Source organism: Canis lupus, chromosome 12, assembly GCF_003254725.2.
Source record: "Canis lupus dingo isolate Sandy chromosome 12, ASM325472v2, whole genome shotgun sequence".
In the NCBI taxonomy this organism is placed as follows: domain Eukaryota; kingdom Metazoa; phylum Chordata; class Mammalia; order Carnivora; family Canidae; genus Canis; species Canis lupus.
This window is the reverse complement of record NC_064254.1, coordinates 6334677-6362350: the sequence shown is the minus strand read 5'-3', so window position 1 is coordinate 6362350 and position 27674 is coordinate 6334677. Positions and strand designations below refer to the sequence as shown.

Genomic DNA, 27674 nt, shown 5'->3' with positions numbered 1-27674 from the left:
CACATTGGGTATAGTGATTGCTTAAAATAATAAAATATCCAAAAAATGAGAAAGAAAAGGGAAGACGTAGGTAGGGAAGTGTTACCCACATTACCCTTTGTCAGGAAAAGCAAAAGTCTTCCTAGAGCCCGCAGTGGATTTCTGCTTGTACATCATTTGCTAGAACTGTATCCCATGGACACCCCTGATACAAGCAACTACCTAGAAAAGCAAATATTTTGCCTGTGTCTAGGTTCATTGCCATCCGGAACAAAATCAGACTTCTATTAGCAAAGAAGAAGGAAATGGGTATTGGGAATGAAGCTAACGGTGTCTGCTACAACACTGCTTAATAAATAGTAGTTTTACGTGCATAAATAGGAGTTACCCCTTGGCATAAAACAAAAAATAATAATAGCAAAAATACTTACGCAAGTCAATGTTTACTACTAGCTTCAGTCACTGCTCTGAGTGTTTTAAATATATTAGGGACGCCTACGTGGCTCAGTATTTGAGCATCTGCCTTGGGCTTGGGGCGTGATCCCAGGATCCTGGGATCTCGTCCTGCATCAGGCTCCCCACAAGGAGCCTGCTTCTCCCTCTGCCTATGTCTCTGCCTCATTCTGTGTGTGTCTCTTATGAATAAATATATAAAATCTTAAAAAAAATATATAATATATATATATTATATATATATATATATACAAACTCATACAGATAAACTCGTTTAATCCTCACAGTAACTTTGAGGTAAATGCTGTTATTATCCTTGTTTTATCTAAGTACTCACAGTTAGATTTACCATAATCCTTGGTGCATTACGTATTCTTCATTGGTCCAGTCATGGCTCTTTTATTTACTTTTTAAATATTAGTTATTTTTATTTATTTTATTTATTTTATTTTTAATTTTATATTTTTTTAAGATTTTGTTTATTTATTCATGAGAGACACACACAGAGAGAGAGAGAGGCAGAAACACAGGCAGAAGGAGAAGCAGGCTCCATGCAGGAAGCCCAACGTGGGACTCAGTCCCGGGTTCCCAGGATCACACCCCGGGGCCAAAGGCGGCACTAAACAGCTGAGCCACCCAGGATGCCCCAAATATTAGCTATTTTTAATAATGTAATAGGTACCCTCCAATCCACCACCCAAAATAAAATTAGGATCTTGTCAGTTATTCGGATCTTAATGCCTGGTCTGCCCAAACCATTTCACTTCCTCCCCAGGCCTGAGGTGACCATCATTCCTCTAGAATCCTAAATTCATCATTCCTCTGCCTTCCTTACATGGTTTCCTTAGACAGTTTTATAATTTTATTGCACCTATATATATGGTCATAAAATGTATGTGTGCATGTATGTGTAATATATATCTATAGTTTTTTTTTAAGATTTTATTTTTTTATGAGAGAGAGAGTGAGTGCAAGCACAAGCAGGGGAGGGGCAGAGAGAGAGGGAGGAGCAAGCTCCCTGCTGCCAGGACCTTAAGATCATGACCTGAGCCAAAGGCAGATGCTTAACCAACTAAGCCACCCAGGTGCCCCTCTATAGTTTTTAACTGTGTATCTTCTTTTGGTACTTCCCTGCCTTACCATTACATTGCTAAGATGCATTCATATTGTTGTGTGTTGCTACGGTCATCCATTTTGATGACCACTTAACATCCCATTGTGTGAGTATGTAGCAGTTTTATTCATCCTCAAGCCATTCTTTATTGGAATACCTTTTACATGCTTATAGATTTTCTTCCTTTCTGGTTATTAACTAGTTTCACTCTGTTACATCCATTCACTAGGAGTTTTGTGGGATTTGAGCAATTTTTCTACATCCTTTTTAATGGCTGCATTAGACCCTGCCTCTTCTGCAAGATTTGCAGCCACGCTTTCCAAATGGTTTACCTTTTGTTGTCAGTTATTTACAGTGAGCTAGCAGAGAGAAGCTGACCAATAAAGGCTTTGATTTGATGGGCCTAGCACACAGAGCCCTTGGTTTCATTCAAGAAGAATATTGGGGGCTGAGGAGAGGTGAGGAATGTTAGTCCACTGGTAAATATTTCCTTGTTATGATCCCTTTGCCTCCCTGGGCAATCTGGCAAATCTGAGAATCTCTATTATGAGCACTGGGATAACCAGAATCCCCTGTACCTGGGCAAATTCTTTAACACTTCTCCCACAAGTGGCAGATCTAATTTCCCTTCTTCTGAATGCAGGCCAGCCTTGATGACTCTAAAGAATAAAGTGTAGTAGAAGCTATGCTGTGGGACTTCTAAGGCTCAGTTAAAAAAAGGTGATACAGGGCGCCTAGCTGGCTCAGTTGGTGGAACAAATGACTTTTGATCTCAGGGTTGTGAGTTTGAGCCCCCATATTTGGTGTAGAGATTACTTAAAAACAAAATCTTTTAATTATTTTTTTAAGATTGTATTTATTTATTTGAGAGAGAGAGAATGCATGAGTAGGGGGAGGGGCAAAGGGAGAGGGAAGCAGATTCCTCACTGAGCAGGGAGCCTAGCCTGATCCTGGGCTTGATCCCAGGACCCTGGGATCATGAGCTGAGTGAAAGCAGATGTTTAACTGACTGAGCCACCAGGCACCCCCAAAATAAAATCTCTTAAAAAGAAATGAAAAGTTGATACAGCTCCCACCAGCTCACTCTTTTTGGAACACCCACTCTGGGGAAGCCAGTTAGCAAGCTGTAAAGAAGCCCAAAAGAGCCCACACAGAGAGACCACATGGATGGGAACTGAGGTCCCTCACTGACAGCCCACAGCAATTGCCAGACATGTGAGTGAACGAGTCTTCAGGAAGAGCCTCCTCCAAATTTGCAAGTGGTGTTAAGTCATCCTGGATTTCCCCTGTCCAAATTCCTCATCATGCATAATGTTAAGCTAACCCTATGTTGTGTCTAAAATCCTCATCCAGGGATACCTGCATGGTTGAGCAGTTACCTTAGGCTCAGGTCGTGATCCTGGGGTCCAGCGATTGAGTCCCACATCAGGCTCCCCACAGGGAGTCTGCTTCTCCCCCTGCCTGTGTCTCTGCCTCTCCCTCTGTGTCTCTCATGAATAAATAAATAAAATCTTAAAAAAAAAAAGTCCTCATCCACAGAATCCATATGCATAGTAAACGGTTGTCTTGTGCTATTGAGTTTTAGGGTAATTTTTTATGCAAACTAGTAAATTTAATTTTTAAAAAAGTAACTAATACACCCAATTTAAAGATGTAGAAGTTGGGGACACCTGGCTGTCTCAGGTGGAAGAGTCTGCAACTGTTGATCTTGAGGTTGTGAGTTCATGCCCCATGTTGGGTGTAGAGATTACTTTAAAAAATAGTAATAATTAATAATATTTTTTAAAAAAAGATATGGAAGCTAAGCCCTGGAGAGGATAAGTATACAACAAATGGAAAAGTCAGGATTTGAACTCTAACCATTTGACTTGAAAATTTGCTATTCTTAACCTGATGACCCCCCCCTTACAAATTGTAAATCTATTTCTTCCCTTGCATTTTCAGGATACACTTGATGGCTCAGAATGTGACTAATTAACTTGAACCTGGGAGGGCAATGCTACCCCCAAAAATATACTTGCTGATGCTTTAAATATAGACCACTCAGAAAAACCAGACTGATCTGTAGGTTGTTAAATGAGATCCATCCAAGTATGATAAAAGTTTAGTTCAGAGCCTAAAAAATGAAGAATATTTTTAAACAAACATAAATGTGAATGAGTTCAAAAGGGATAATGTTAAAATGAAGTGGAAGGATAAAAGTAAACACAATATCTTGTTATATTAATAATTTTTAATTTTTCTAATGTATAGTTCATTTAAAAACCAATGTAGAGATATCTTCCATTTGAAAGTAGTTAAAATGTCAATCAATATTTGAGGCCCCTGGCTGGGTCGGTTGGTAGAGCATGTGACCCTTGATCTCAGGATCATGAGTTCAACCCCCACTGGGTATTAAACCCCCTACTTTAAATTTAAAAAAATAAAATAAAGTAGGGACGCCTGGGTAGCTCAGTCAGTGACTCTTGATTTCAGCTCAGATCATGATCTCAAGGTCATGAGATCAAGCTCTGCATTGGGAACCACACTCAGTGGGGAGTCTGCAGCAGATTGTCTCTCTCTCCCTCTACCCCATCCCCACTTGTGCTCTCTCTCTCTCAAATAAATAGATAAATCTTTTTTTTTTTTAATGTCGATATTCAGGGCACCTGAGTGGCTCAGCCAGTTAAGCGTCGGCCTTCAGCTCAGGTCATGATCCTGGAGTCCCAGGATAGAGCCCCACGTCAGGCTTCCTGCTCAACAGAGAGCCTGCTTCTCCCACTCCCCCCTGCTCATGTGCTCTCTCTCTCTCTCTCTCTCTCTCTAAAATAAATAAGTAAAATATTTTTTAAATTTTTAAAATTTATTTATGATAGTCACAGAGAGAGAGAGAGAGAGAGAGAGAGAGGCAGAGACACAGGCAGAGGGAGAAGCAGGCTCCATGCACCGGGAGCCCGACGTGGGATTCGATCCTGGGCCAAAGGCGGGCACCAAACCGCTGCGCCATCCAGGGATCCCAGTAAAATATTTTTTAAGTCAATATTCAAAGATAGAATCATTTCTAGCAGTGTACATAGTTGAAATAATGTATCACTTTCAGGACATTTCACAAAGAAAAAAAGACTTGCACTGTTACCAACTACTTTTCATGCTAACATTTTTAGCTCTTGGTTTAGACTGGGACAGAATTACCTGGCTGTCTTTCCACAATGCCAGCTTAACCATTTTGGGGGCTACAAAGATATTGTATCACAATAAGTTACACTAGCATAAAGGGAACCAATGGGATATATTTAAATAAATGATCTGGATTTATTAGGAACTCATAAAACAATTATATTTTCATAAATTTATTAAAATTGTGTGTGTGTATGTTTAGTACCAATACTTAAGGGATTCTAATAAAGACAGCAGTCCTCTGCCCCACCTCCTCGTCATAACTTCCCACAAGCAGACACCTTCTGGTTTCCTCCTACTGACCTCATTTTCCCTAAACCATACATGTATATTGATATTTCTTTTTTTTTTAAGATTTTTAAAAAGATTTATTTATTTATTTCTATGTGTGTGAGAGAGAGAGAGCACTCGTAGGGGGGAACAGCAGAGGGAGAGAGAGTCCTGAGCGGACTCCGTGCTCGATCTCACAACCCTGAGCAGAAACCAAGAGTTGGATGCTTACCCTGACTGTGCCACCCAGGTATTGCCATATTGACATTTCTTGATTAATCATTTTTAGACATTATATGTTGGTTTCCCATCGTGATAGATGAGGACTTCTTACCCCTACATACCTACTCACTGCCTTTCCTCCCCAGCTCCTAATATGACTATATCATCATCATTCATGGCTCTATCAAGACTATAACTTCACAAGTGGTGTTAGTCACAGAAGCTCAGAGGAGACATGATGGTGCTTGGACTATTGGTGGTGGCAAGGGAGATGGAAAAGACAATGACTGAGTCAAGATGTATATGTGGGATGGGGGTGGGGGAAAGAAAGGAGATGGAACTTATGTTTTGGGATGTAGAAGAGAGATAGGGAGGTATAAGAGTCAACTTGTTAACATAACAAAAGACACTTTTATCATCCTCAACACTTAGGAAGTTCCAATGGTTTGGAGAACTATAAGCCAGGACCAGGGATGAAGACCAAATATATATTTCTTTTAAGATTTATTTAGTCACTATTTTAGAGACAGGGCTGGGCAGAGGGAGAGGGAGAAAGAGAATCTTAAGCTCCATCTCACACCCCTGAGATCATGACCTGAGCCAAAACCAGGAGTCCAAGAGTTGGACGCTTAACGAACTGAGCCACTCAGGCACCTTAAATATATATTTCTTATAATAAATCACAATATCACTCTCAGGTATTACCTCTTCAAATATACTATCCTATTTTCCCTTTCCTCCCTTCCTCCTCCTCCTTTCTTCCCCTTCCCCTTCTTCTCCTTTTCCTCTTCTTCATCCTCCTTCTTCTCTCTCTCCCTCTCTTCCTCTCTCTAATCTTATTATATTCTTTATGTCTCTTAACTTCTCATCCGCTTTCTCTATGTTTTTGTCTCTCTGTATTACAGTCTGGATAAGGTCTCCTGACCTGTCTTCTGCTTAACTAATTACAGTTTCACCTGTGTCCAATCTGCTACCAAATATGCCCATGGAAATTTTAATTTCAGGTCTTAAGTTTTTCATCTCTAGAAATTCTGTCTGGTTCTCTCTCTGCTAGGTTATTTTCTGTGGTCTCCTATTTCCACATATATTTTCAATATTGCCTTTTACTTATATAAATGTTGTAATCAAAGGGAATTCTGATAAAAGCTATAACATAGTGGAGCCTTGAAGACATTATGCTAAATAAAATAAGCCAGAAACAAAAAGACAAATACTGTATCATTTCACTTTACTACTTTGGATCTATCACATCCAGGTATATTACATACTATATCCAGAGTAGTAAAATTCATAGAAACAAAAAGCAGATGGCTGGTTCAGTCAGTAAAGTATATGACTCTGAATCTCAGGGTCATGAGTTCAAGCTCCACATTGGGTGTGGAGCCAACTTAACAGGAAAAAAAAAAAAGTAGAATGGTGGTTGCCAGAGATTGTGGGAGAGGGGAAATAGGGAGTTGTTTAATGGGTATAGAGTTTCAGTTTTGCAAGATGAAAAAGTTCTAGAAATTGGCTGCATAGCAATGTGAATATAGTTAACACTGTTGAACTGCACACTTAAAAAAATGGTTAAGGGAGCCTGGGTGACTCAGTCAATTAAGCATCTGACTCTTGATTTTGGCTCCAGTCCTGGTCTCGGGGTTGTGGAATTAAGCTCTGCGTGGGGCTCTGTGCTCAGTGGGGAGTCTGCTTCTCTCTCTTTCTCTCCCCTCTCTCCCTCTGCCCCACCCTATGTGCTTGTGCTCTATCTAAAAGAAATAAAGAAATATTAAAAAAAAAAAAAAAAGGGTAGTGCCTGGGTGGCTCAGTAGATTAAGCATCTGCCTTCAGCTCAGGTTATGATCTCAGAGTCCTGGGATCTAGCTCTGCATCAGGCTCCCTATTCAGCCAGGGGTGGGGTGTCTGCTTCTCCTTCTGCCTGCTACTCCGCCTGCTTGTGCTCTCTCTCTCTCTCATTCTCTGTCAAAAAATTAATTAGTTAATTAAATCTTTTTACAAAATGATTAAAATGGTGGGGCACCAGGGTGGTTCTGTTAGAAGAGAATGCAACTCTTGATTTTTGGATGGCCCCACATTGGATGTAGAGATTACTAAAATAAATAAGTGAACTTCTAAAAAATGGTTAAGATGATACATTTTATGTGTGTTTTACCATAATCAAAAATAAAATTAAAATTTTAATGTGAAAAATGTATTAACTGTAACTGTTAAATAATTTCATATGTTTGCAGTTCTGTTTCTGCTGTCCACTATTTCTGCTGGTTCTCATTTGCAGTGCCTTGTTCCTTGTGTGCTGGTTCTTCTTTATTGTGTAGTAGTCATCATCCCTGAAAATGTGCTGATGGAGATTCTTTGAGGACCAACACAAAGATGAATTCCTCCAGAGAAGATTTGAGTTTACTTCTGTCAGGAACTTAGAGACAATTTCAGCTCTGGACTACTTTAAACTGGATTTGTAACTTAAATTTTTTTTTTATGATTCTATTTATTTATTTCAGAGAGAGAGAGAGCGAGTGGCAGAGGGGGAGGGCAGAGTCCCACATGGGGCTGGATCCCTTGTCCCTGAGCTGAAGTCAAGAGTCAGATGCTTGGGGCACCTGGATGGCTCCGTGGTTGAGCATCTGCTTTTGGCTCAGGTCATGATCTCGGGGTCCTGGGATCAAGTCCTGTATTGGGCTCCTTGTGGGGAGCCTGCTTCTCCCTCTGCCTGTGTCTCTGCCTCTCTCTGTGACTCTCATGAATAAATAAATAAAATCTTTAAAAAAAAAAAGTCAGATACTTAACTAACTGAGCCACCCAGGTGCCCCATAAAAACTTCTTTGAATACCTCATATAATTTGGGCTACAAATCCACAAAAAGGCTAGCTATGGTCCAATGCCTCAAAGAGAGTTTCTCCCCTTATTTTCAGTGTAGCATTAAGTTCTCTTTCTTGAGTCTCTTGAGGGGATGATGCCAGTCCCGCTTACTTCTGATTCACCTTTAATCACAGGGAGCCACGACTAATACAAGGAAGGCTTCCTAATAGATTCCCCACCTTGGTGGATCTGCGCTTTGATTTCATTTGTCCTTAGCCTATAGAGTTTGCTCAGATTGGTAAATATCTCAGAGCAAAACTGACTTCCATGCTTGCTTACCTTTCCCATTTCTCATCTCCGATAGATTGGTTTCTTACCTTGTACTTTGTCAGCTCTTCTGTGCTTTTAAGAATATCTTAAGGGGCACCTGGGTGGCTCAGACAGTTAAGCATCTGCCTTCAGCTCAGGTCATGATCCCAGGGTCCTGGGATCTAGCCCCGCATCAAGCTCCCTGCTCAGCGGGGAGCCTGCTTCTCCCTCAGCTTGCTTGTTCTCTGTGTCAAATAAATACGTAAACTCTCTGTTAAAAAAAGAATATTTTAAAACTATTTTATTAAGAATTTTTAGTTGTTTTAAGCAAGTTGGCCCCTAACCTAACCAATCAGAAATCCCTCTACTTTATTTCCTTTTCAATGATTCCTGTTCTTCTTATTCATTTTTTCCCTAATATTTTTTGTTGTTCTTATTATTGGGTTGGGTGTTTTTCCTTAAATTTTTTAGTTGAACCCGCAGCTCATTATTGCTTTTTCTTTTCTATTATTAGGCTATTCCATACTTGCAGCTCTAAATTTCTCCTGAAAGTACACCTTTCTTTGTATTCTTTAAGTTTTGATATGTAGTGCAGGAGTGATTGCTGAAAGCCAGTTGGTGTCCACCTGTTTTCACCAACTCTTCATGCCAGCAGGGCTATTGTACTGCTGATTTTTCTCCTGAGACACTGACACCCAAGGTCTGGCAAGTGCAGCCAATTTTCCTCATCAGGGTACAGCAATGGTTGCCTAAGGGAATGCTGAAAAATATAAGAGCATAATTTAAACTACCTTTTCTACTCCAGGTTTTCCAATATTGGCTACATATGCAAATCACTAGGAAGTTTTGAAAAACACTGATTTCTAGGTCGAACTCAGGAAATGTTCTAATTGTTCTGGGGCAGAGCCTGGGCACTTTCTTTCTTTTTTTTTTTTTTTTTTTTTTTTAGATTTTATTTATTCATAAGAGACAGAGAGAGAGAGAGAGAGAGGCAAAGACACAGAGGGAGAAGCAGGCTCCATGCAGGGAGCCTGATGTGGAACTCAATCCTGGGACTCCAGGATCACGCTCTGGGCTGAAGCAGGTGCTAAACCGCTGAGCCACCCAGGGATCCTGGCATGGGTGCTTTCAGCGATTCTAATGTGAAGCCAGGGTTGAGAACCACTTCTCTCATTTATCTGCTCCTTGCCACCAGCCCCAGACTCCCTCCTCCTCATTCACACTCCCAAGCATTTTTAAAGTCTTCTGTCTTCCCAAAGCTGTTTATTTCCTAGTTTCCATATTTCTCTCTATTGTTTTTCCAGGGTGAATTTTGGGGCTGGAGGCAGAAAGTCTGATAATTTACCGCATTGGCAGGAATCAGAATTCTCCTGCTATTTGTCTTCTGTACTATTTGTCTTCACAGAAAATCTCAACATGAGACAGCAGCGTTGGTTTGGGATGAATGCCAGGATGGGCACCGTGTTATCAGGGGTCTTTACCATTGTGGCCACCGACATGTACCTTATCTTTGAACAGAAGTACATAAGGAGGAATGACTGCATTGACAATGACCTACAGACCCAGAGTGCAAGTGACATGGTAGAGCAGTTCATCATCTGCTGGACTTTCAGTATTGTCTTCTTCCTGTCTTTCGTTACCATCATCATCAGCTGCTTCCTCCTATACTCAGTATATGCCCAAATATACAGGGGCTTGGTGACCTACATCATCTGGATCATTTTCTATGAAACTGTAAACATTGTAGTACAAATCCTTACCAACAATGACTCTGTCACTGAAGAGGTCAGAGCTGTACGCTGGTTTGGCTTGCTGTCCCGTATATTCATGCACTGTTTCTGGCTATTCTATGTCATCTCCTATGCCCACATAATCTATAAAAGTCAAAGCCAGGGCACTATAATCTCCTACAATAGACGTATTTCTACAGGCAATGGAGAGTTCCTACGACTGAAATCAAAGATCGTCAACTTTACCCACCGCTATAGTGAATAATGTTTGCCCTTATCTCTCCCCACACAGGCAGGAATCCCAGATTCTGATGATAGTTCTAGCTCTGTCTCTTCCAGTTTTGCTGATCTGTTCAGCTGTAGAGAACTGCCACCTTTTGGGGGGAATGTGGAGAGGAATGTCATTATAATCACAACTGGGACCACCTGCTCATTGAGGGCAGTTAGTGAAAGGATATTGTTATATATCAAGCTGCCCCTTGAGTTCCTCCTTGCTTTTCTGGTCAGCACCACCTTAGAAGTCAAAATAAAGAGGGCAAGGGAATAAAATTAGGCTGCCTTGCGGTCTGGCAATCCTTTCACCTTGGTATATGTCGGCTCTCTTATTCAACCTTGCGGTGCCTTGGGGTAGCTTTGTGTCACGGTCTTTCCCCCTATGTCCTCTATGCTATATTCCAGATAAATAAAAGAATAAAAATAGAGAAAATCATTCTTCATTTTCTCTGAGTCCTCCCTCCCTCCCCACATTTGTCAAAGAGTGCAAAATGCACTTGGTTAACCAAAAGTCATTTGTTAAACTTTTCTGTCTGTAACTATGCTGGATTTAGTGGGAGAATACAAAAAAGTACAAGATACAAAGCCTAATCTTGAGGATTTTGTAGTTTAGTAGAAGAAATGAAATCCCCACTGATGACTTAATAAACCAAGACAGCACAAGACTACACATTGTCATAGATCATCAAACATCACTTTGTATTCAGTTTCAGAAACTGTCAGAAGCAGTTTAAACCAGGATGGAAGACAAATTGAGCAAATTTCTGCTTCAAACATTAGGCATTATGTTAAGTGTCTGTTTATTTAATAGCTTTCTGAAGTATATTTAACATAATAAACTGCACGTTTAGAATATATAGTTTAATAAGTTTTGATATAAGTATATTCCAGTGAAACAGTCACAACTGAATTCCTAAACATATCACCCCCAAAAGTTTCCTCTTAATCCCTGCCTCCCTCCCCTTCCTGAACCACCCTCTACCATCTCAAGGCACTGAGTCGATGTCATTATATATTAGTTTGCATTTTCTAAAATCTTACATAAATGGAATCATATAGCATGCACTCTTTTTTTTGTCTAGTTTCTTTCACTTAGCCTGATACCTGTAAGATTCACTCATGTTGGGGCACCTGGGTGGCTCAGTGGTTGAGCGTCTGTGTTCAGCTCAGGTTATGATCCTGGGGTCCTGGGATCAAGTCCTGCATCAGGCTCCCTGCAGGGAGCCTGCTTCTCCCTCTGCCTACGTCTCTGCCCCTATCTCTGTGTGTCTTTTATGAATATATAAAATCTTTAAAGAAAAAAAAAGACTCACTTATGTTGTGGGGTACCTAGGTGGCCCAGTCTGTTAAGTGTCTGACTCTTGATTTCAGTTCAGGTCATGATCTCAGGGTCATAGGATCAAGCCCCCTGTCAGGCTCCAAGTCCTCAGCACAGAGTCAGCACGTACCTCTTTCTCTGCTCCTTCCCCTGCTCACACATGCCTGTTCTCGCTCTCTCTTTCTCTAAAATAAATAAATAAAATGTTTTAAAGTTTTTCATCTGTGTTGTTAGGTATATTGAGAGTTCATTCTTTATTCCTGAGTAGTATGCCATGGCATGAATATACCATGGTTTACTTATCCATTTGCCCATTGAAGAACATCTACTGATTTGAAGTTTGGGGCAGTTATGAATAAGAACTCTATAAACAATTGTGTACAAGACTTTGTATGGACTTAAGATTTCATTTATCTTGCATGAATACCATTTTAACTTCTTAAGAAAATGGCAAACTTTCTTCCAGAGTGGCTGTACCATTTTCTATTCCCCTTGGCAGTGTATAAGAATTTCAGTCCCTTCACATCTTTGCAAGCACTTAGTACAGACAATAAATTTTCATCTTAGCCATTCTAATGGGTATATAGTGGTATCTCATCATAGTTTTTAACTTGCATTTTTCTCACGGAGAATGATGTTGAGCATCTTTTCATGTGCTTATTTAGCATCCTATCTTTTTTGGTAAGGTGTCTGCTCAAATCTTTTGTCCATGTTATTTTTTTGTTTGTCCATGTTTGTTTATTTGTTAATGTAATCCCTACACACATGTGGGGCTTGAACTCACAACGCTGAGATCAAGAGTCATATGCTCTTCCAACTAAGCCAGCCAGGTATTCCTCTTTTGTCCATTTAAAAAAATGAGGTTGGGGCACTGGGGTGGCTCATTTGGTTAAGCATCTGCCATCAGCCCAGGTCATGATCCTGGAGTCCCGGGATTGAGCCCCATGTCAGGCTCTGAGCTCAGGAAGCCTGATTCTCCCTCTTCCTTTGTCCCTCTCCATTCGTGCTTTCTTTCTCAAATAAATAAATTAAATCTTTGGGACACCTGGGTGGCTCAGAGGTTGAGGGTCTGCCTTCAGCTCAGGGAGTGATCTTGGTCCCGGGATTGAGTCCCACATCAGGCTCCCTGCCTGGAGCCTGCTTCTCCCTCTGCTTGTGTCTCTGCCTCTCTCCCTCTGTGCGTGTCTCTCATGAATAAATAAATAAAATATTTTAAAAATATATAAAAATAAAAACAAATTTAAAATTAGGATGTGGGGACACCTGACTGGCTTGATTGGTAGAGCATGCAACCCTTGATCTACATGAGTAGATCATGAGTTCAAATCCTACATTGAGCATGGAGCTTACTTAAAAAAAAAAAAAAAGAGGTTGTTTGTTTTTTATTATTGAGTTTTGGAAGTTCTTTATGTTATCTGGATATAAGTTCTTTACCAGGGATCCCTGGGTGGCACAGCGGTTTGGCGCCTGCCTTTGGTCCAGGGCGCTGATCCTGGAGACCCAGGATCGAATCCCACGTTGGGCTCCCAGTGCATGGAGCCTGCTTCCCCTCTGCCTATGTCTCTGCCTCTCTCTGTCTCTCTCTCTCTCTCTGTGACTATCATAAATAAATAAATTAATTAAAAAAAATAAGTTCTTTACCAGATATATGATTAAGTACATTTTTTCCCCATTTGTGCCTTGTCTTTTCATTTACTTAGTGTCTTGTGAAAAGCAGAGATTTATAATTTCAGTGAAGTCCAATTGAACAATTTGTTCTTTTATGGATCTCACTTTTGTTTATCATATACAGGAAATCTTTGCCTATCTCAAGATCATAAAGGTTTTCTCTCTTTTTAAAAAAGATTTTATTTTTAAGCAATCTCTACACCCAACATGGAGCTCAAACTTATAACCCTGAGATCAAGAGCTGCATGTTCTACAGACTGAACCAGCCAAACATCCTTATAAATCTCTTTGAGTTATTTTTTTCTATATATGGTGAGAGATATAGATCAAAGTTCACTTTTTTTGCTCCTGGATATCTGATTGTTCCAACACTAATTGTTACAAAGTTTATCCTTTCTCTACTGAATTGATACAGACACACATATCTATTTCTGGATCCTATTTTATTCTGTTGATCTATTTGTCTGTCTTTATGCGAATGCCACACTGCCTTGATTATGGTAGCTTTATAAGTTTTTAAATCACATCCCTCCAACTATATTTTTTTAAGATTTTATTTATTTATTCATGAGAGACAGAGAGAGAGGCAGAGACATAGGCAGAGAAAGAAGCAGGCTCCATGCAGAAAGCTCGATGTGAGAACTCAATCCTGGGACTTCAGGATCTCGCCCCAAGCCAAAGACAGGCACTCAACCTCTGAGCCACCCAGGCATCCCCTAACTGTATTTTTTTTTTTTTCAAAATTGTTTTGACTATTCTAGGTCCTTTACATTTCCATATGAATTTAGAATGAGCTTAAAATTTTTATTTAAAAAAAAATGCCTCCTGGGGCTCCTGGGTGGCTCAGTTGGTTAAGCATCTGCTTTTGGCTCAGGTCATGATCCAGGGACCCTGGGATTGAACCCTGCAATGGGCTCTTTGCTGGGGGGCAGGGGGGAGACTGCTTCTCCCTCTCCTTCTACCTGCTGCTCCTCCTGCTTGTGCTTGCTCACTCTCTCTGTCAATTAAATAAATTAAATCTTCAAAAAAATTTTTTAAAAACCTGCTGTGGGGTGCTGAGGTCCAGTCAGTTTGGGGGTCTGACTTTGGGGTCATAGGATAGAACCTCACATTGTGCCTCATGCTCAGCGAGAAGTCTGCCTCTCCCTCTCCCTCTGTCCCTCCTCCTGCTTGTGTTCTGCCTCTCTCTCAAAAAAAAAATAAAAATAAAAATAAAACCTTTTTTTTTTTAAAATGCCTGCTAGGAATTTGATTGGGATTACATTAAATCTCTGTAGATCAATTGGGGAAGAATTGACATCTTAACAGTATTGAGTCTTCTAACCCATGAGAGCAGTATCTCTCTTCATTCACTAAGTCTTCTTTAATTTCTCTCAGCAATACTTTGTAGTTTTCAATGCTCACAAGTCTTTCACATCTTTTGTCAGATTTATCTATCTTTTATGCTATTGTAAATGGTATTACTTCTTAAATTTCAATTCTGATTGTTGTTAGGATATAGAAATAAAATTATTTTTTGTACATTGATCTTTTATCCTCCAATACTGCTAAACTCATGTATTAGGTCAAGTAACATTTTTGTAGATTTTCTGCGTAGTCAATCACTATTGTCTGCAAATAATGACAGTTTTACTGCTTCCTCCTCTTGCCTTACTATACAGGCTAGCATTTCCCAGGACAATGTTGAGTAGAAGTAGAGAGAAGGGACATTATTTTTTTTTTTTAAGATGATTGATTAATTGATTTTAAAGTAGGCTCCATGTTAGGCCTGAACTCACAATCCTGAGATCAAGACCTGAGCTGAGGTCAAGAATCAGATGATTAACTAACTGGCCACCAAGTTGCCCCTAAAGATTTTATTTTTTAAGTAATTTCTACACCAGACATGGATCTTGAACCCACAGCCCCAACATCAAGAGTTGCACACTCCACTGACTGAGCCAGCCAGGCACCCCAAGAAGGGACATTATTGTTTTGTTCTGGATTTTAGAGGGGAAACATTCAGTCTTTCTCCATTAATTTAGGTGTTAGCTGTAGACTTTTCATAGATGTCTTATATCAAGTTGAGAAAGTTCTCTTTAAATTTTTTTTAATGTATTTATTCATGAGAGACAGAGAGAGAGAGGCAGAGACAGAGGCAGAGGGAGAAGCTGGCTCCAGGCAGGGAGCCTGATGTGGGACTCAGTCCCGGGACTGGCAGGATCACACCCTGAGCCAAAGGCAGACACTCAACCACTGAGACACCCAAGCCTCCTGAGAAAGTTCTCTTCTATTCCTAGTTTGCTAAAGATGTTTAAAATCACAAACAAATGTTTCATACTGTCAAATGTTTTTTCTGCATGACATGATCACATGGTCTTTTATTTTTTAGATTATTAATATGGTAAATTATTTCGATATATTTCAAACATTAAACCAAACATGATGGGACACCTGGGTGGCTCAGCGATTGAGCGTCTGCCTTTGGCTCAGGGCCTGATCCCGGGCCTGGGGATAGAGTCCCACCCACATCTGTCTGTATCTCTGCCTCTATCTTTGTGTCTCTCATGAATAAATAAATAAAATCTTAAAAAAAAAAAAAGTCAACATGAATATTCCTGGAATAAACTCTACTTGGTCATGGTGTATAATCTTTTTTATAAAGTGTGAGATTCAATTTGTTCAATTTTGGTTAGAATTTTTTAATCGATGTTCATAGGGGATATCTGTCATAGTTTTCTTTTCTTATAATGTCTTCATTAAATTTTGGTATCAGAGTCATGATTGCTTAATAGAAAGTATTTCTTCCTTTTCAATTTTCTTTAAAAGTTTATATATAATCGGTATGTATTTCTTCCTTAAATACTTGGTGGGATTCAGCAGTAAATTTTCTTTGTGGGAAGTATTAAATTACAAATTCAATTTAAAAACAAACAAACAGGGATCCCTGGGTTACTCAGTGGTTTAGCACCTGCCTTCGGCCTGGGGCATGATCCTAGAGCCCTGGATCCAGTCCCACATTGGGCTCCCTGCATGGAGCCTGCTTCTCTCTCTGCCTGTGTCTCTCTCTGCCTCTCCCTCCCTCTCTCTCTCTCTCTGTCTCTCATGAATAAATAAATAAAATCTTTAAAACAAACAAAAACAGATATAGGACTACAAGCGTCATCTATTTTTTCTTGAGTAAGCTTTACTAGTTTATGTCTTTTTTTAAAGATTTTCTTTCTTTCTTTCTTTCTTTCTTTCTTTCTTTCTTTCTTTCTTTCTTTCTTTCTTTCTTTCTTTCTTTCTTTCTTTCTTTCTTTCTTCTTCTATTTATTGTTTTAAAGAGAGAGAAAGCACAAGCAAGGGAAGGGGCAGAGGGAGACACAGGCTCCCTACTAAGCACAGAGCCGGACTCAGGGTTCTATCCTAGAACCATGGGATCACAATCTGAACTGAAGGCAGATGTTTAACTGACTGAGCTACACAACTGCCTCTAGTTTGTGTCTTTTAATTTGCCTGTTTTATCTAAGTTGTCAAGTTAATTGCCATAAAGCTGTTCATAATATTCCCTTATGATCCATAGAATATACAGTGAAGTCACTGCTCTCATTTCTGATTTTGTTAATTTGTGTTTTTTCCTCTTTTTCTTTTCTGATCAGTCTAACTAGAGGTTTTAGGTTTTAATGATACCAACTTTTGGTTTCATTGATTTTATCTCTCCCTTTTTCTGTCTTATGTCTCATTGATTTCCACTGTGATCTTTATTATTTTCCTTCTTCTACTTACTTTAATTTGCTCTTCTTTTTTATACTTTTCTTAACGTAGAAGCTGAGGTAATTGATTGAAGACCTTACTTATTTTCTAATATAGGCACTTGGTACTATAAAATTTCCCCCAAGTGCTATCTTAATGGCTTCACATAAATTTTGATATGTTGTATTTCATTTTCAGTCAGTTAAAAATACTTTCTAATTTCCTTTTGATTTTTTCTTTGATCTATGGATTATCTATAAATGTGCTACTCTGTTTCAATATTTGAGGATTTTTCAGAAAGCTTTCTATTATTAATTTCTAATTTAATTTCAATATGATCAGAGGATATACAGTTATGATTTTTTTAAAAGATTTTATTTATTTATTCATGAGAGACACAGAGAGGCAGAGACACAGGCAGAGGGAGAAGCAGGCTCCATGCAGGGAGCCCGATGTGGGACTTGATCCCGGGACTCCAGGATCATGTCCTGGGCCGAAGGCAGGCACTAAACCACTGAGTCACCCAGGGATCCCCCTACAGTTATTATTTAAATCATTTTAAATTTATTGAAAATAGCTTTATGACCCGGAATAAGTTCTATCTTGTAACTGTTTCATGTGCTCCTGGAAAGAATATTTATTCTGCTATTATTAGGTGCAATGTTCTTCAAATGTCATTTAGATCAAGTTGGTTGATAGTACTGTTCAAATCTTTTGATATCTTTTCTAATTTTCTGTACTTGTTCTATTAATTACTGAAAGAGGTGTATTGAAATTGCTGACTATAATTATGGATTTGTCTATTTCTCTTTATAATTCTATCCATTTTTGCTTCAAGTAATTTGAAACTCTATTAGTGGGTATATAAACGTTTGGAATTGTTATATCCTTTATCATTATGAAATGACTTCTTTATTCCTGAGATTATTCCTTGCCCTGAAATTTTCTTTATTTGATATTAATGCAGCCACTCCAGTGAGAATTTGACAAATCAAATTCTTTTGACTTGTGTTGACATAGTATATCTTTTCCCATCTCTCTTTTTTTTTTTCCAGGCAATTGATGTTTTTGTATATAAAGTATGCTTCCTATAGGCAGTATATTGTTGGGTCTTCCTTTTTCTTATGTACTATTTTTGTTTATTTATTTATTTATTTAGGAGGTTAAAACAACAATTATTTATTTAGCTGAATTATTTATTTATTTATTTATTTATTTGACAGAGAGAAAGAGAGAGCATAAGCAGAGAGAGCAGCAGGCAGAGGGAGGAGAAGCAGGCTCCCTACTGAGCAGGGAGCCCAACATGGGGGGGCTCAATCCTAGACCTGGAATCATGACCTGAGCTGAAGTCAGACATTCACCTGACCTAACCACCCAGGCTCCCTTCCTTTTTTTCTTTTTCTATTTTTTAAGTAAACTTATCCCCAACATGGGCTCAAACTCACAGCCCTGAAATCAAAAGTTGCATACTCTACTGACTGAACCAGCCAGGTGTCCCTGGGTCTTCCTTTTTTATCCAATCTTACAACCTCTGCTTTTTATTGAAGTATTTAGGTCTTTTACATTTAGTTGTCATCTTATTATGTGTTTTCTATTTGTCCTATCTATTCTCTGTTTCTTTTCCTCCCCCTTTTTTTTACCTTCTTTTGGATTTTTTCTTAAGGTTTTATTTATTTATTCATGAGAGACATACAGAGAGAAGTAGAGACCCAGGCAAGAGGGAGAAGTAGGCTCCATGCAGAGGAGCTCAATGCAGGACTCCATCACAGGACTCCAGGATCACACCCTGAGCCAAAGGCAGCCACTCAACCACTGAGCCACCCAGGTGTCCCTACCTTCTTTTGGATTAATTTGATGTTGCTATGGTTTCATTTTATCTCCTTTGTCAAATATCTATGTAATTCTTCATTGTGTATTTTAGTGTCTGTTCTAGAGTTTATGTAAAGAGCCTTAACTTATCACAGACTACTTTCAGGTGATATAATGCCTCTTCACATATAATATAAGAACTTTATAACAGTATACTTCCAATTTTCCTCTCCTATTTGTGCTATCATTATTATATATTACACTTCTACAAACCTCATCATATATTGTTATTATCTTTGCTTAAATTATCTTTTTTTAAAGATTTTATTTATTTATTTGAGAGAGAGCACAAGCGGGGGGAGGGGCAGAAGGAGAGGGCAAAGCAGGCTCCCCCCTGAGCAGGGAGCCTGATGTGGGACTCAATCCCAGGACTCTAGGATCATGACCTGAGCAGAAAGCAGACACTTAACCAACTGAGCCACCCAGGTGCCCCTAAATTATCTTTCAAAGAGCTTTAAATAACAAGGAAAAACATCTTTATTTTCTATTTTTATATTTACCCATATATTACCATTTCCACAGTTATTTGTTCCTTTGTATAGATCCAGATTTCTACCAGGTATCTTTCTTCTGCCAGAAGGACTTCCTTTAACATTTCTCATAATGCAGGGCTACTACTGATTAATTCTTTCAGCTTTTCTATGTCTGAAAAAGATTACTTCATTTTCACTTAAGATGTAAATAATTTTATTTTTTAAATTGTAGTAAAATATACATAACATAAAATTTACCATCATAACCATTTTTAAGTTTTGAGTATAATAGTGTTAAGTCCATTCACATTGTTATGCAACAGATCTCCAGGAGTCTTTTTATCTTGCAAAACTGAAACTCTATAACCATAAAACAATAGCTCCCATCCTCTCCCCTCAGCCCCTGGCAACCAACATCCTACTTTCTGTCTCTATGAATTGACTACTCTAGCTATCTCGTGTAAGTGGAATCAAACAACTTTTGTCCTTTTTTGACTGGTTTATTTCACTCATAACATCCTCAAGGTTCATCCATGTTGTAGCATGTGTCAGAATTTTCTTCCTTTTTAAGGTTGAGTAATATTTCATTGCACGTGTATACTACATTTTGTTTATCCAGATCTCTTCCCTCCCAAACAGAGCATTCAGCTCCTAATGTAGGAGTATCACTAAGACAGAAGAATATAATTCTCCCCACTCATAGTTCCAAAGCTGTGGCTCAGAAATTTTGGCTGAGATGGGGAGAACTAAGCCATAAAACAGATGTTGGTAATCTTTTCCCAAAGGAACTGGATTCATTTACAACAGAGCATGGAGAAATTCAAACCTAAAGACACTCTTTTATTTTTTTTTTTTTATTTTATTTTTTTTTTAAAGACACTCTTTTAAACAGTAAAGACAGGGATCCCTGGGTGGCGCTAGCGGTTTGGCGCCTGCCTTTGGCCCAGGGCGCGATCCTGGAGACCCGGGATCGAATCCCACATCGGGCTCCCGGTGCATGGAGCCTGCTTCTCCCTCTGCCTATGTCTCTGCCTCTCTCTCTCTCTCTCTCTCTCTGTGACTATCATAAATAAAATAAATAAATAAAATAAAAAATAATAAACAGTAAAGACAGGGCACCTGGGTGCTCATCCAGTTGCCTTCAGTTCTGCCTTCAGTTCAGGTCATGATCCTAAGGTCCTAGGAGCAAGCCCTGCATTGGGCTCCCTGCTCAGCAGGGAGTCAGCTTCTCTATCCCTCTGCCCTTTTCCATGCCCCAGGCTCAGAATGCAGTGCCCCAACACCTCATGTTGCTTCACTATTTCCTTTAAGTCTCTCAACTGCTCTGCCTGCTTCCATTCCAGCCTCCTTTCTGACCCATGGTCCCTAAACCAGCAAGAAAGATTTTTCTAAAATGCAAATCAGATCATCACACACATACACACACATCTGTAAAACCCTTTCAGGCCTCTCATTGCCTTCCATAGAAACTTCCACATAGCAGGTAAGTCTCCTTACTTTTCTGAACCCTCCCTTCCCCTGTAGCCTACCCCTCTGCTTAAACCACATCAAACTTGCTGTTTCCCAAATGGCTTTTGCCTGTCTCTGCCTAGCTGGATGCTGTCCACTTTGCCAGAGGTGAAGTCTCCCCCTTTTCCACCTGGTTATTGGCCACATCCTCTAAGACACAAGCTTAATGATTGCCTCCTCCCCCTGATTCCCATTCTGGATTAGATCTTTTCTTTTTAAAGTTTTTCTTTTAATTCTACTGAATTGACATAGAATATTATATTAGTTTCAGGTGTACAATACAGTGATTCTGGATTAGATCTTGCTACATCTTGAGGCCATTGGATCACCTCCTCCACAGCATTTATCACAAGGCATTGTAAATTTTCTTTTCTTTAAAAAAATTTTAGGGATGCCTGGGTGGCTCAGCAGTTGAGTGTCTGCCTTTGGCTCAGGGGGTGATCCCAGGATCTGGGATGAGTCCCACACTGGGCTCCCTGCATGGAACCTGCTTCTCCCTCTGCCTATGTCTCTACCTCTCTCTCTCTCTCCCTCTCTCTCTCTGTGTGTCTCTCATCATAAATAAATAAATCTTTTTAAACATTTGCTTTGCTTTTTTTGTTGTTTTTTTATCTAGCTTCCTCACCAGACTCTTTACCTGTGCATTTGTAGTACCAAGCTCAGTACCCAGCACATAGCTAATGCTCAATAGATGTTTGCTGAGTGAATGCTGGGTGACTAGAAGGCACCAGAGGAATACGACTGGAGACAGGAAGAGAATCTAGGCAGTTTTTATCAGTGACCAGGAGGGCAGTGTTACAGGAAAGGCTAAAACCAAGGCTGGGGCAGCAGCAATAAAGAACCAATGGGGGGCAGCCCCAGTGGCGCAGCGGTTTAGTGCCGCCTGCAGCCCAGGGCCTGATCCAGGAGACCCTGGATCGAGTCCCACATCGGGCTCTCTGCATGGAGCCTGCTTCTCCCTCTGCCTGTGTCTCTGCCTCTCTCTCTCTCTGCATCTTGCATCTCTATGAATAAATAAATAAAATCTTAAAAAAAAAAAAAAGAACCAATGGGATTTATAAAGACAATGGCTTGAAATCTGCAAAACAATCTTAAACCAAGGAATAAACCCGTGTGGTTTGGGGCCCTCTTTCTGAGAGGTGAAGGAGGGTACACCATGGAATGTGGCTGCTCTGGAAGCTGCTCTGTGAACAGGGACAAAGTGTGGTTTGTTTGGTGGGGACAGGGAAGGATCAGTGCAGCTCTCTGCCAGCCAACACATGGCCTCTTCCACACCCCACCTGGGATCCTCCTGGACCTGCTGTGCAGCAAGAGGTTTGTGGATCAAGGACTAAACTCTGGAGTCACACAGAGTTGTGAGGATAGTAGGGAATGAAGCATACGAATATTGGGAGTACCAGGGTGGCTCAGTCAGTTAAGCGTCCTACTGTTGGTTTAGGCTCAGGTCATGATCTCATGGGTTGTGGGATGGAGCCCTGCATCAGGCTCTGTGCTCAGTGGGGAGTCTACTGGAAGATTCTTTCCACTTGTCCGTCCCCCTAGTTGTCACTCTTATACCCTGTCTCTCTTGTATATATAAATAAGTCTTTCAAAAAATACTTGGGATGAACTTGAAAAACATTATGCTAAATGAAACAGATTAGGCACAAAAGGACAGATACTGTATGATTGCACTTATATGAGGTACTGAGAGTAGTGACATTTATAGAGGCATCTGCAAAAGAAGAAAAAGAAAGAAAGAAAGAAGAAAGAAAGAAAGAAGAAACTAAGAAAGAAAGAAAGAAACTCATAGAGATAGAAGGTAGAATGGTGGTTAACAAGGGCTGCAGGGAGGGGAATGAGGAGTTAGCATTTGATACGTACAGGATTTTTTCTTGGGGAATATTAAAATGTCTGGAGGTGGGTGGTGGTGATGGTTGCACAACAATGTGAATGTACTTAATGTCACTTGAAAAGGGTAAAATAGTAAAAATTTATGTTATGTATATTTTATCACAGTAAAACAATTGCTCCTGACCAAAAAAAAAAAAAAAATCAGAGATGATTCCAGTCCCTTGAGGAGCTATGCTAGTTTTCTGACTTCAGAGAAACAAATATCCCAGAGAAGAGCCTAGAACTGATTCCATCATCATTCCAGATAGAGGAGCTTCCTAATTCCCACAAGCCTGGCACTGAAGGGCACACACTTTTTGCCACTTTAAAGCATAGCTGCCGATCTTTGAGCTCGCTGAGTAAATGCTATGAGCAAAGCTCTCAACCTCCCAAGTTGAAAAAATTTATGGACAAGAAATTATCATTGAAATTAAATGATGGCAGACATGTCCAAGGCATATTGCAAGGATTCGATCCATTCATGAATCTTGTGATAGATGAATGTGTGGAGATGGCAACTAGTGGACAACAGAACAATATTGGAATGGTGGTAATACGAGGGAATAACATCATTATGTTAGAAGGCTTGGAAAGAGTATAAACAATGGGTGTGTTCATCAGAAGAAATCAACTGCTTCCACATGTCCCCTGTTCATAGTATCTGTTTTACTACAATACAAGAATCAGGTTGCCTGCATTTTTTTTCTTTTTTTAAAAAAAGGATTTTATTTATTTATTCGAGAGAGAGAGAGAGAGAGAGGCAGAGACACAGGCAGAGACACAGGCAGAGGGAGAAGCAGGCTCCAGGCAGGTAGCCCGACGTGGGACTCTATCCGGGATCTCCAGGATCACACCCCCGGGGGAAGGTGGCGCTAAACCGCAGTCCACCAGGGCTGCCCCACTTGCATTTTCATAGTGAACTTTTTTGTTAAACTTTTATAATGGTCAAAAAATAAATAAATAAAGCATAGCTGCCTCTGAAATAGCAGAGCTGGGAGCTCCCTAAGGAGTGTCTTGGGCCAATGATGCCCTCACTTGCCAGTAACTTGGTCACCCATAGCTAGTTAGGCCAGAGCTGGGGCCAGATGCTATGTCCCTTGACCTTGGGCCCATTGCCTGTCCATAAACCAACTTACTCTTAGCTTTCCCATTTACATCAGTGGCTCAAGGAATTTCTCTAGGGCTAACTCTACCATCTTGTGATGCATCTCCATTTTTTTTTTTTTTTCTGTAGCAGATGCTGTGGTAAAACACATATCAAATGAACAAGACGATCTCTCTTCTGGTGGGCATCTTCTCTGTCCTTAACACCATCCAGTTCCTCATCTTTGACTTGAACCACATTACATCCATTGGCTACGAGGAAAAAATCGACATCTACATGGACACAAAATCAGAGGTAATATCTTGGATCATGATCCAGAAGAAGTCTATCAGCATTGTCTTATCTACCATGACCATCCTGTTCAGCGTGTTCCTTCTCTATTGCATCCGCATGAACAACTACGTGGGGCTGCTGTGTTATGCTGTGTGGATCATCACCTATGAGCTCATCAACTTCTCCATGGTCATACTCATCAACGGGATCATCAAAGAGCAGTTCAAGGAGCTGAGTTACCTGAACTTGATCTTCCAAATCTCCCATATGCTTCTGCACTTCCTCTCCCTGCCTTTCATCTCTAAGCATATCTACTTCCTTTACAAGGACCCTAAGACTTTAAGTAAGATAGGCCGCCGCAGGCACTCCTCCATCTGTACGGTCGATTCATGGTCACCTGTTGGGATGGGAACATTGTACCGCAAGTTAAACTGAACTGTGCCAGGAAGAAGAGAAAGAGAGGGACCATGCTCCCGACGATAGCTCCCCTTCTTCCTGCCTGTTGATTCTGTTGGTTTTGCTTACCTTTTCAGGGTTCTTGAGTATTATTTACAACTATTCTTGGGGGAGGGTGGGTTGCATGGATCAATTATTGTGCATGTGTTTGTGACTTGTTTTAGCTTTTTATTATATACTGCCTTTGTTCTTGCTTAACCCTCTTACTGATGTATGCTATTACTTCTCATGATCCCCTCCTCTCTGCACGTCCCTAGTTTCTAATTTTTGAAACCTCATTTGAAGCCTCATTTTGAAGCCTCATTTTGCTCCTGCATTTAATTGCAGAAAGAATCTCTTTCCAGCTTCATGTATCACTCTGCTTCTCTCATACTTTTTGGAAAGCACTTCCTCCTATTGGTCCATAACATAGTAAGAAGAATCCTCATTTAAGAAAGCTCCAGGATTTTTTTCCGTTTTAGGACTATTGACATTTTGGACTGGAAAATTCTGTCCTGTATGGAGCTGTTCCCTGCATTAGAGGATGCAGCAGCATCTGTGACCTCTACCCACTAGATAGTATCCCCTCACACGTGTGACAACCAAAAATATCTGCAGGTGTTGCCAAATGTTCCCTGGGAGGACAAAATTGCCCCCAATTGAGAACCACTATTTTATTATATATTTCTTTATTTTTATTTTTTTAGTAATCTCTACACCCAATGTAGGGCTCAAACCCAGGACCCTGAGATCAAGAGTCACACGCTCTTCCAACTGAGTCATCCAGGTGCCCCAAGAATCACTATTTAGAGCAATACACTCCCAGTGTTGAGAGCTAGTATGCCACTACTGTTAACTAAAGGAGAGCATCTTTTACTGAGAGCTCTTTACATTCAGTACCAGTCATTTTAATTCTTTTTTTAAAGAATTTATCTATTTATTTATTCATGAGAGAGAGGGAGAGAGAGAGAGAAAGAGACAGGCAGAGGGAGAAGCAGGCTCCATACAAGGGAGCCCGACGTGGGACTCGATCCCTGATCTCCAGGATCACGCCCTGGGCTGAAGGCGGCGCTAAACTGCTGAGCCACCCAGGCTGCCCGAGTCATTTTAATTCTAATGCTCCCATTTTACGGCTTGATGAAACTGAGACTCAAGGCACTTAAGTGATGTGACTGAGGTCGCATGGTAGCAAAAGCAGGATTTGATTCTAGATCATCTGACTATATATATATACACAACATCTTGGTTCCCTGAAGCACTCTTATCTTTACCAAGATAAAAAAGAGGGACCTCCTTTTAGGATATTTCTTTTTCATTCCAAATATGTTGGAGGTGAAGCCAAGGGACACATTTATTTTAATCCCACTCCTCCAAACCACGAGCATAGTGACTGTAGCTCACTTTTACCAAACACATAGTAAGTGCCCGGTGCTATTCTAATAATTCACTCAATTCTTCCCACCGCCCGGCGAGTACCAGATTTGGACGCAGGCCAGTACCTAAAATGACCACCAGATGGCAGTCAGCAATAAGCTTTTGATTAGTGCTGTTTGCCTTCCCGACCAGATCCTCTAGGGGCGGCTGATGAGGGATTTAGGGAGCCTGGAGCTGATTGATGACTGAGGACTCATAGTGTGCGTCGCCGCCCGAGTCTCACAAGGCGTGCATTGTCTGGTACCAGAAACAAAAAATAAAACATGAGCTGACTTCTGACTCTAATCCCCCATCTCAGCTGGGGTGGCATGGTGGGGACCTGGCTGACTGGAGACCCATGTGCAGAAGAGGTGGAGAGGGACACAGAATCCCAAGAATCAGCTAAGAGTTACCTGATGCCAGGAAGCTTAAGAGGATCAGATAAAGGCTGTGCGCCCCTCTACACTAGGACTCCTCAAAGTGTGGCCTGTCGGCCTCCCCATCCCAGCTTCCCATTCTCTTGAGAACCTATTCCAGTCCACCAAGTCTGCTCTTGGTAAGGCGGTCTCCACACTGCCCAATCCTGAGCTCAGCTTTCTCCTGCCATGCTGCTCCATGGCTGTTGACCAACTAACTGATCCTTCCCTGACCTGCAAACAGCGCTCTCTCTTGGCCTGTAGGACTCAAAGGCCATCCCTCTGCATTCGCCACCTGCCTTGTTGGCCCTCCTCATCTCCCTGACATCCAGACATCAGAAGTGCTCCCTGTCATCCCACTGATCTCCTTCCTAACTGCTCTCCTCCCTCCCTCTGCTCCAGCCACACTGGCCTCCTTGCAGTTCCTCCTCCACACCCAGTATATGCCAGCCCTGGGGCCTTTGCACGCGTTGTTTCTTTAGCCTGGAATGGTCTCACTCCAGGTATCCACTGGCTTCCTCTCGTTTCCTTCAGATGTCTGCTCAAAAGTCACTGGAGAGGCTTTTCCTACCAATTTATGTGAACCCAACCCCTCCCCATGCCCTCCCTCTGTAACCCACTTAGCCTGCTTTATTTTTTTTTCATAACGCATATCACCTGACTTACTCCATACAATTATTACCTCCTCTACCCCCCAAAATACGAGCACCATATTTTCTTTATTGCTGTCTTCCCAGCAGCTAGAATACCCGGCACATAGCATGTGCTTGATAAATATTTGTGGAATGAATAGACACAAACTCTCCACAGAATAGAATGAAGGACTGTTGACTGTTTTCCACCAGGTGGTTATGGTACACAAACTGGTGAGGGCCAATGTCTTTCTGCTCTTCAGCCTCCCTTCCTTCTCCCTTCTTACTCACTTCTGAAGTCAGCAGATCATTACAGGTGGAAATATTCACAAGGGGTACAATTTCAGCTTCCTTGTCCCTCCCTCCCTTCCTTAACTCTCTTTCCCTGCACCAGCTGCTGACACTAGACATACCACCTCGTTTCCTGGCTCCACCTCATCAAGCTTAAAACCAACCTTTCGAAGAGTGCAGGTGCACCCGAGAAGGGCATATTCCCAGAGCTGTCACCACCTAACCCTCCCCTCCAGCCCCATGAAGGTCTCTGCCCTTCCGGCCTCCCTTGCTTCACTAGGTTTGCTGAGTGTCTACTGTGTAGCAGGGCCTGAGCCTGAGGAATATCCTAGAAAGTAAGACACAGCCTGCATTTCAAGAAGTGCCCAGCCTAGGGAGGGCTGAGTC

The 27674-nt window shown here is 40.8% G+C and overlaps 3 protein-coding genes across 6 annotated transcripts in view; all 3 read left to right on the top strand.

Moving 5' to 3' along the window:
• Positions 1 to 10735, top strand: part of TMEM217 (transmembrane protein 217) — a 33531-nt gene extending 22796 nt beyond the window's left edge. The window contains exon 2 of one of the 2 annotated variants that reach the window (XM_025418614.3): positions 9702 to 10735. In XM_025418614.3, the coding sequence (XP_025274399.1) occupies positions 9713 to 10291 (579 nt within the window). In that variant the 5' untranslated portion in view covers positions 9702 to 9712 and the 3' untranslated portion in view covers positions 10292 to 10735. Of the gene's footprint in view, positions 1 to 9600 lie in introns of both variants that reach the window. The other variant, XM_025418615.3, reaches the window with a different exon arrangement.
• Positions 1 to 24754, top strand: part of TMEM217B (transmembrane protein 217B) — a 48274-nt gene extending 23520 nt beyond the window's left edge. For 2 of the 3 annotated variants that reach the window (XM_025418618.3, XM_025418616.3), the window contains exon 2: positions 23957 to 24754. In XM_025418618.3, the coding sequence (XP_025274403.3) occupies positions 23984 to 24535 (552 nt within the window). In that variant the 5' untranslated portion in view covers positions 23957 to 23983 and the 3' untranslated portion in view covers positions 24536 to 24754. The remainder of the gene's footprint in view (positions 1 to 23956) is intronic. The other variant, XM_025418617.3, reaches the window with a different exon arrangement.
• LOC112641516 (small nuclear ribonucleoprotein G-like) lies at positions 22924 to 23404 on the top strand. The gene has a single exon (XM_035698050.2). The coding sequence runs from the start codon at positions 23129 to 23131 to the stop codon at positions 23321 to 23323; it is 195 nt and encodes a 64-aa protein (XP_035553943.1). The 5' UTR covers positions 22924 to 23128; the 3' UTR covers positions 23324 to 23404.
• Positions 24755 to 27674: the final 2920 nt, after the last annotated feature.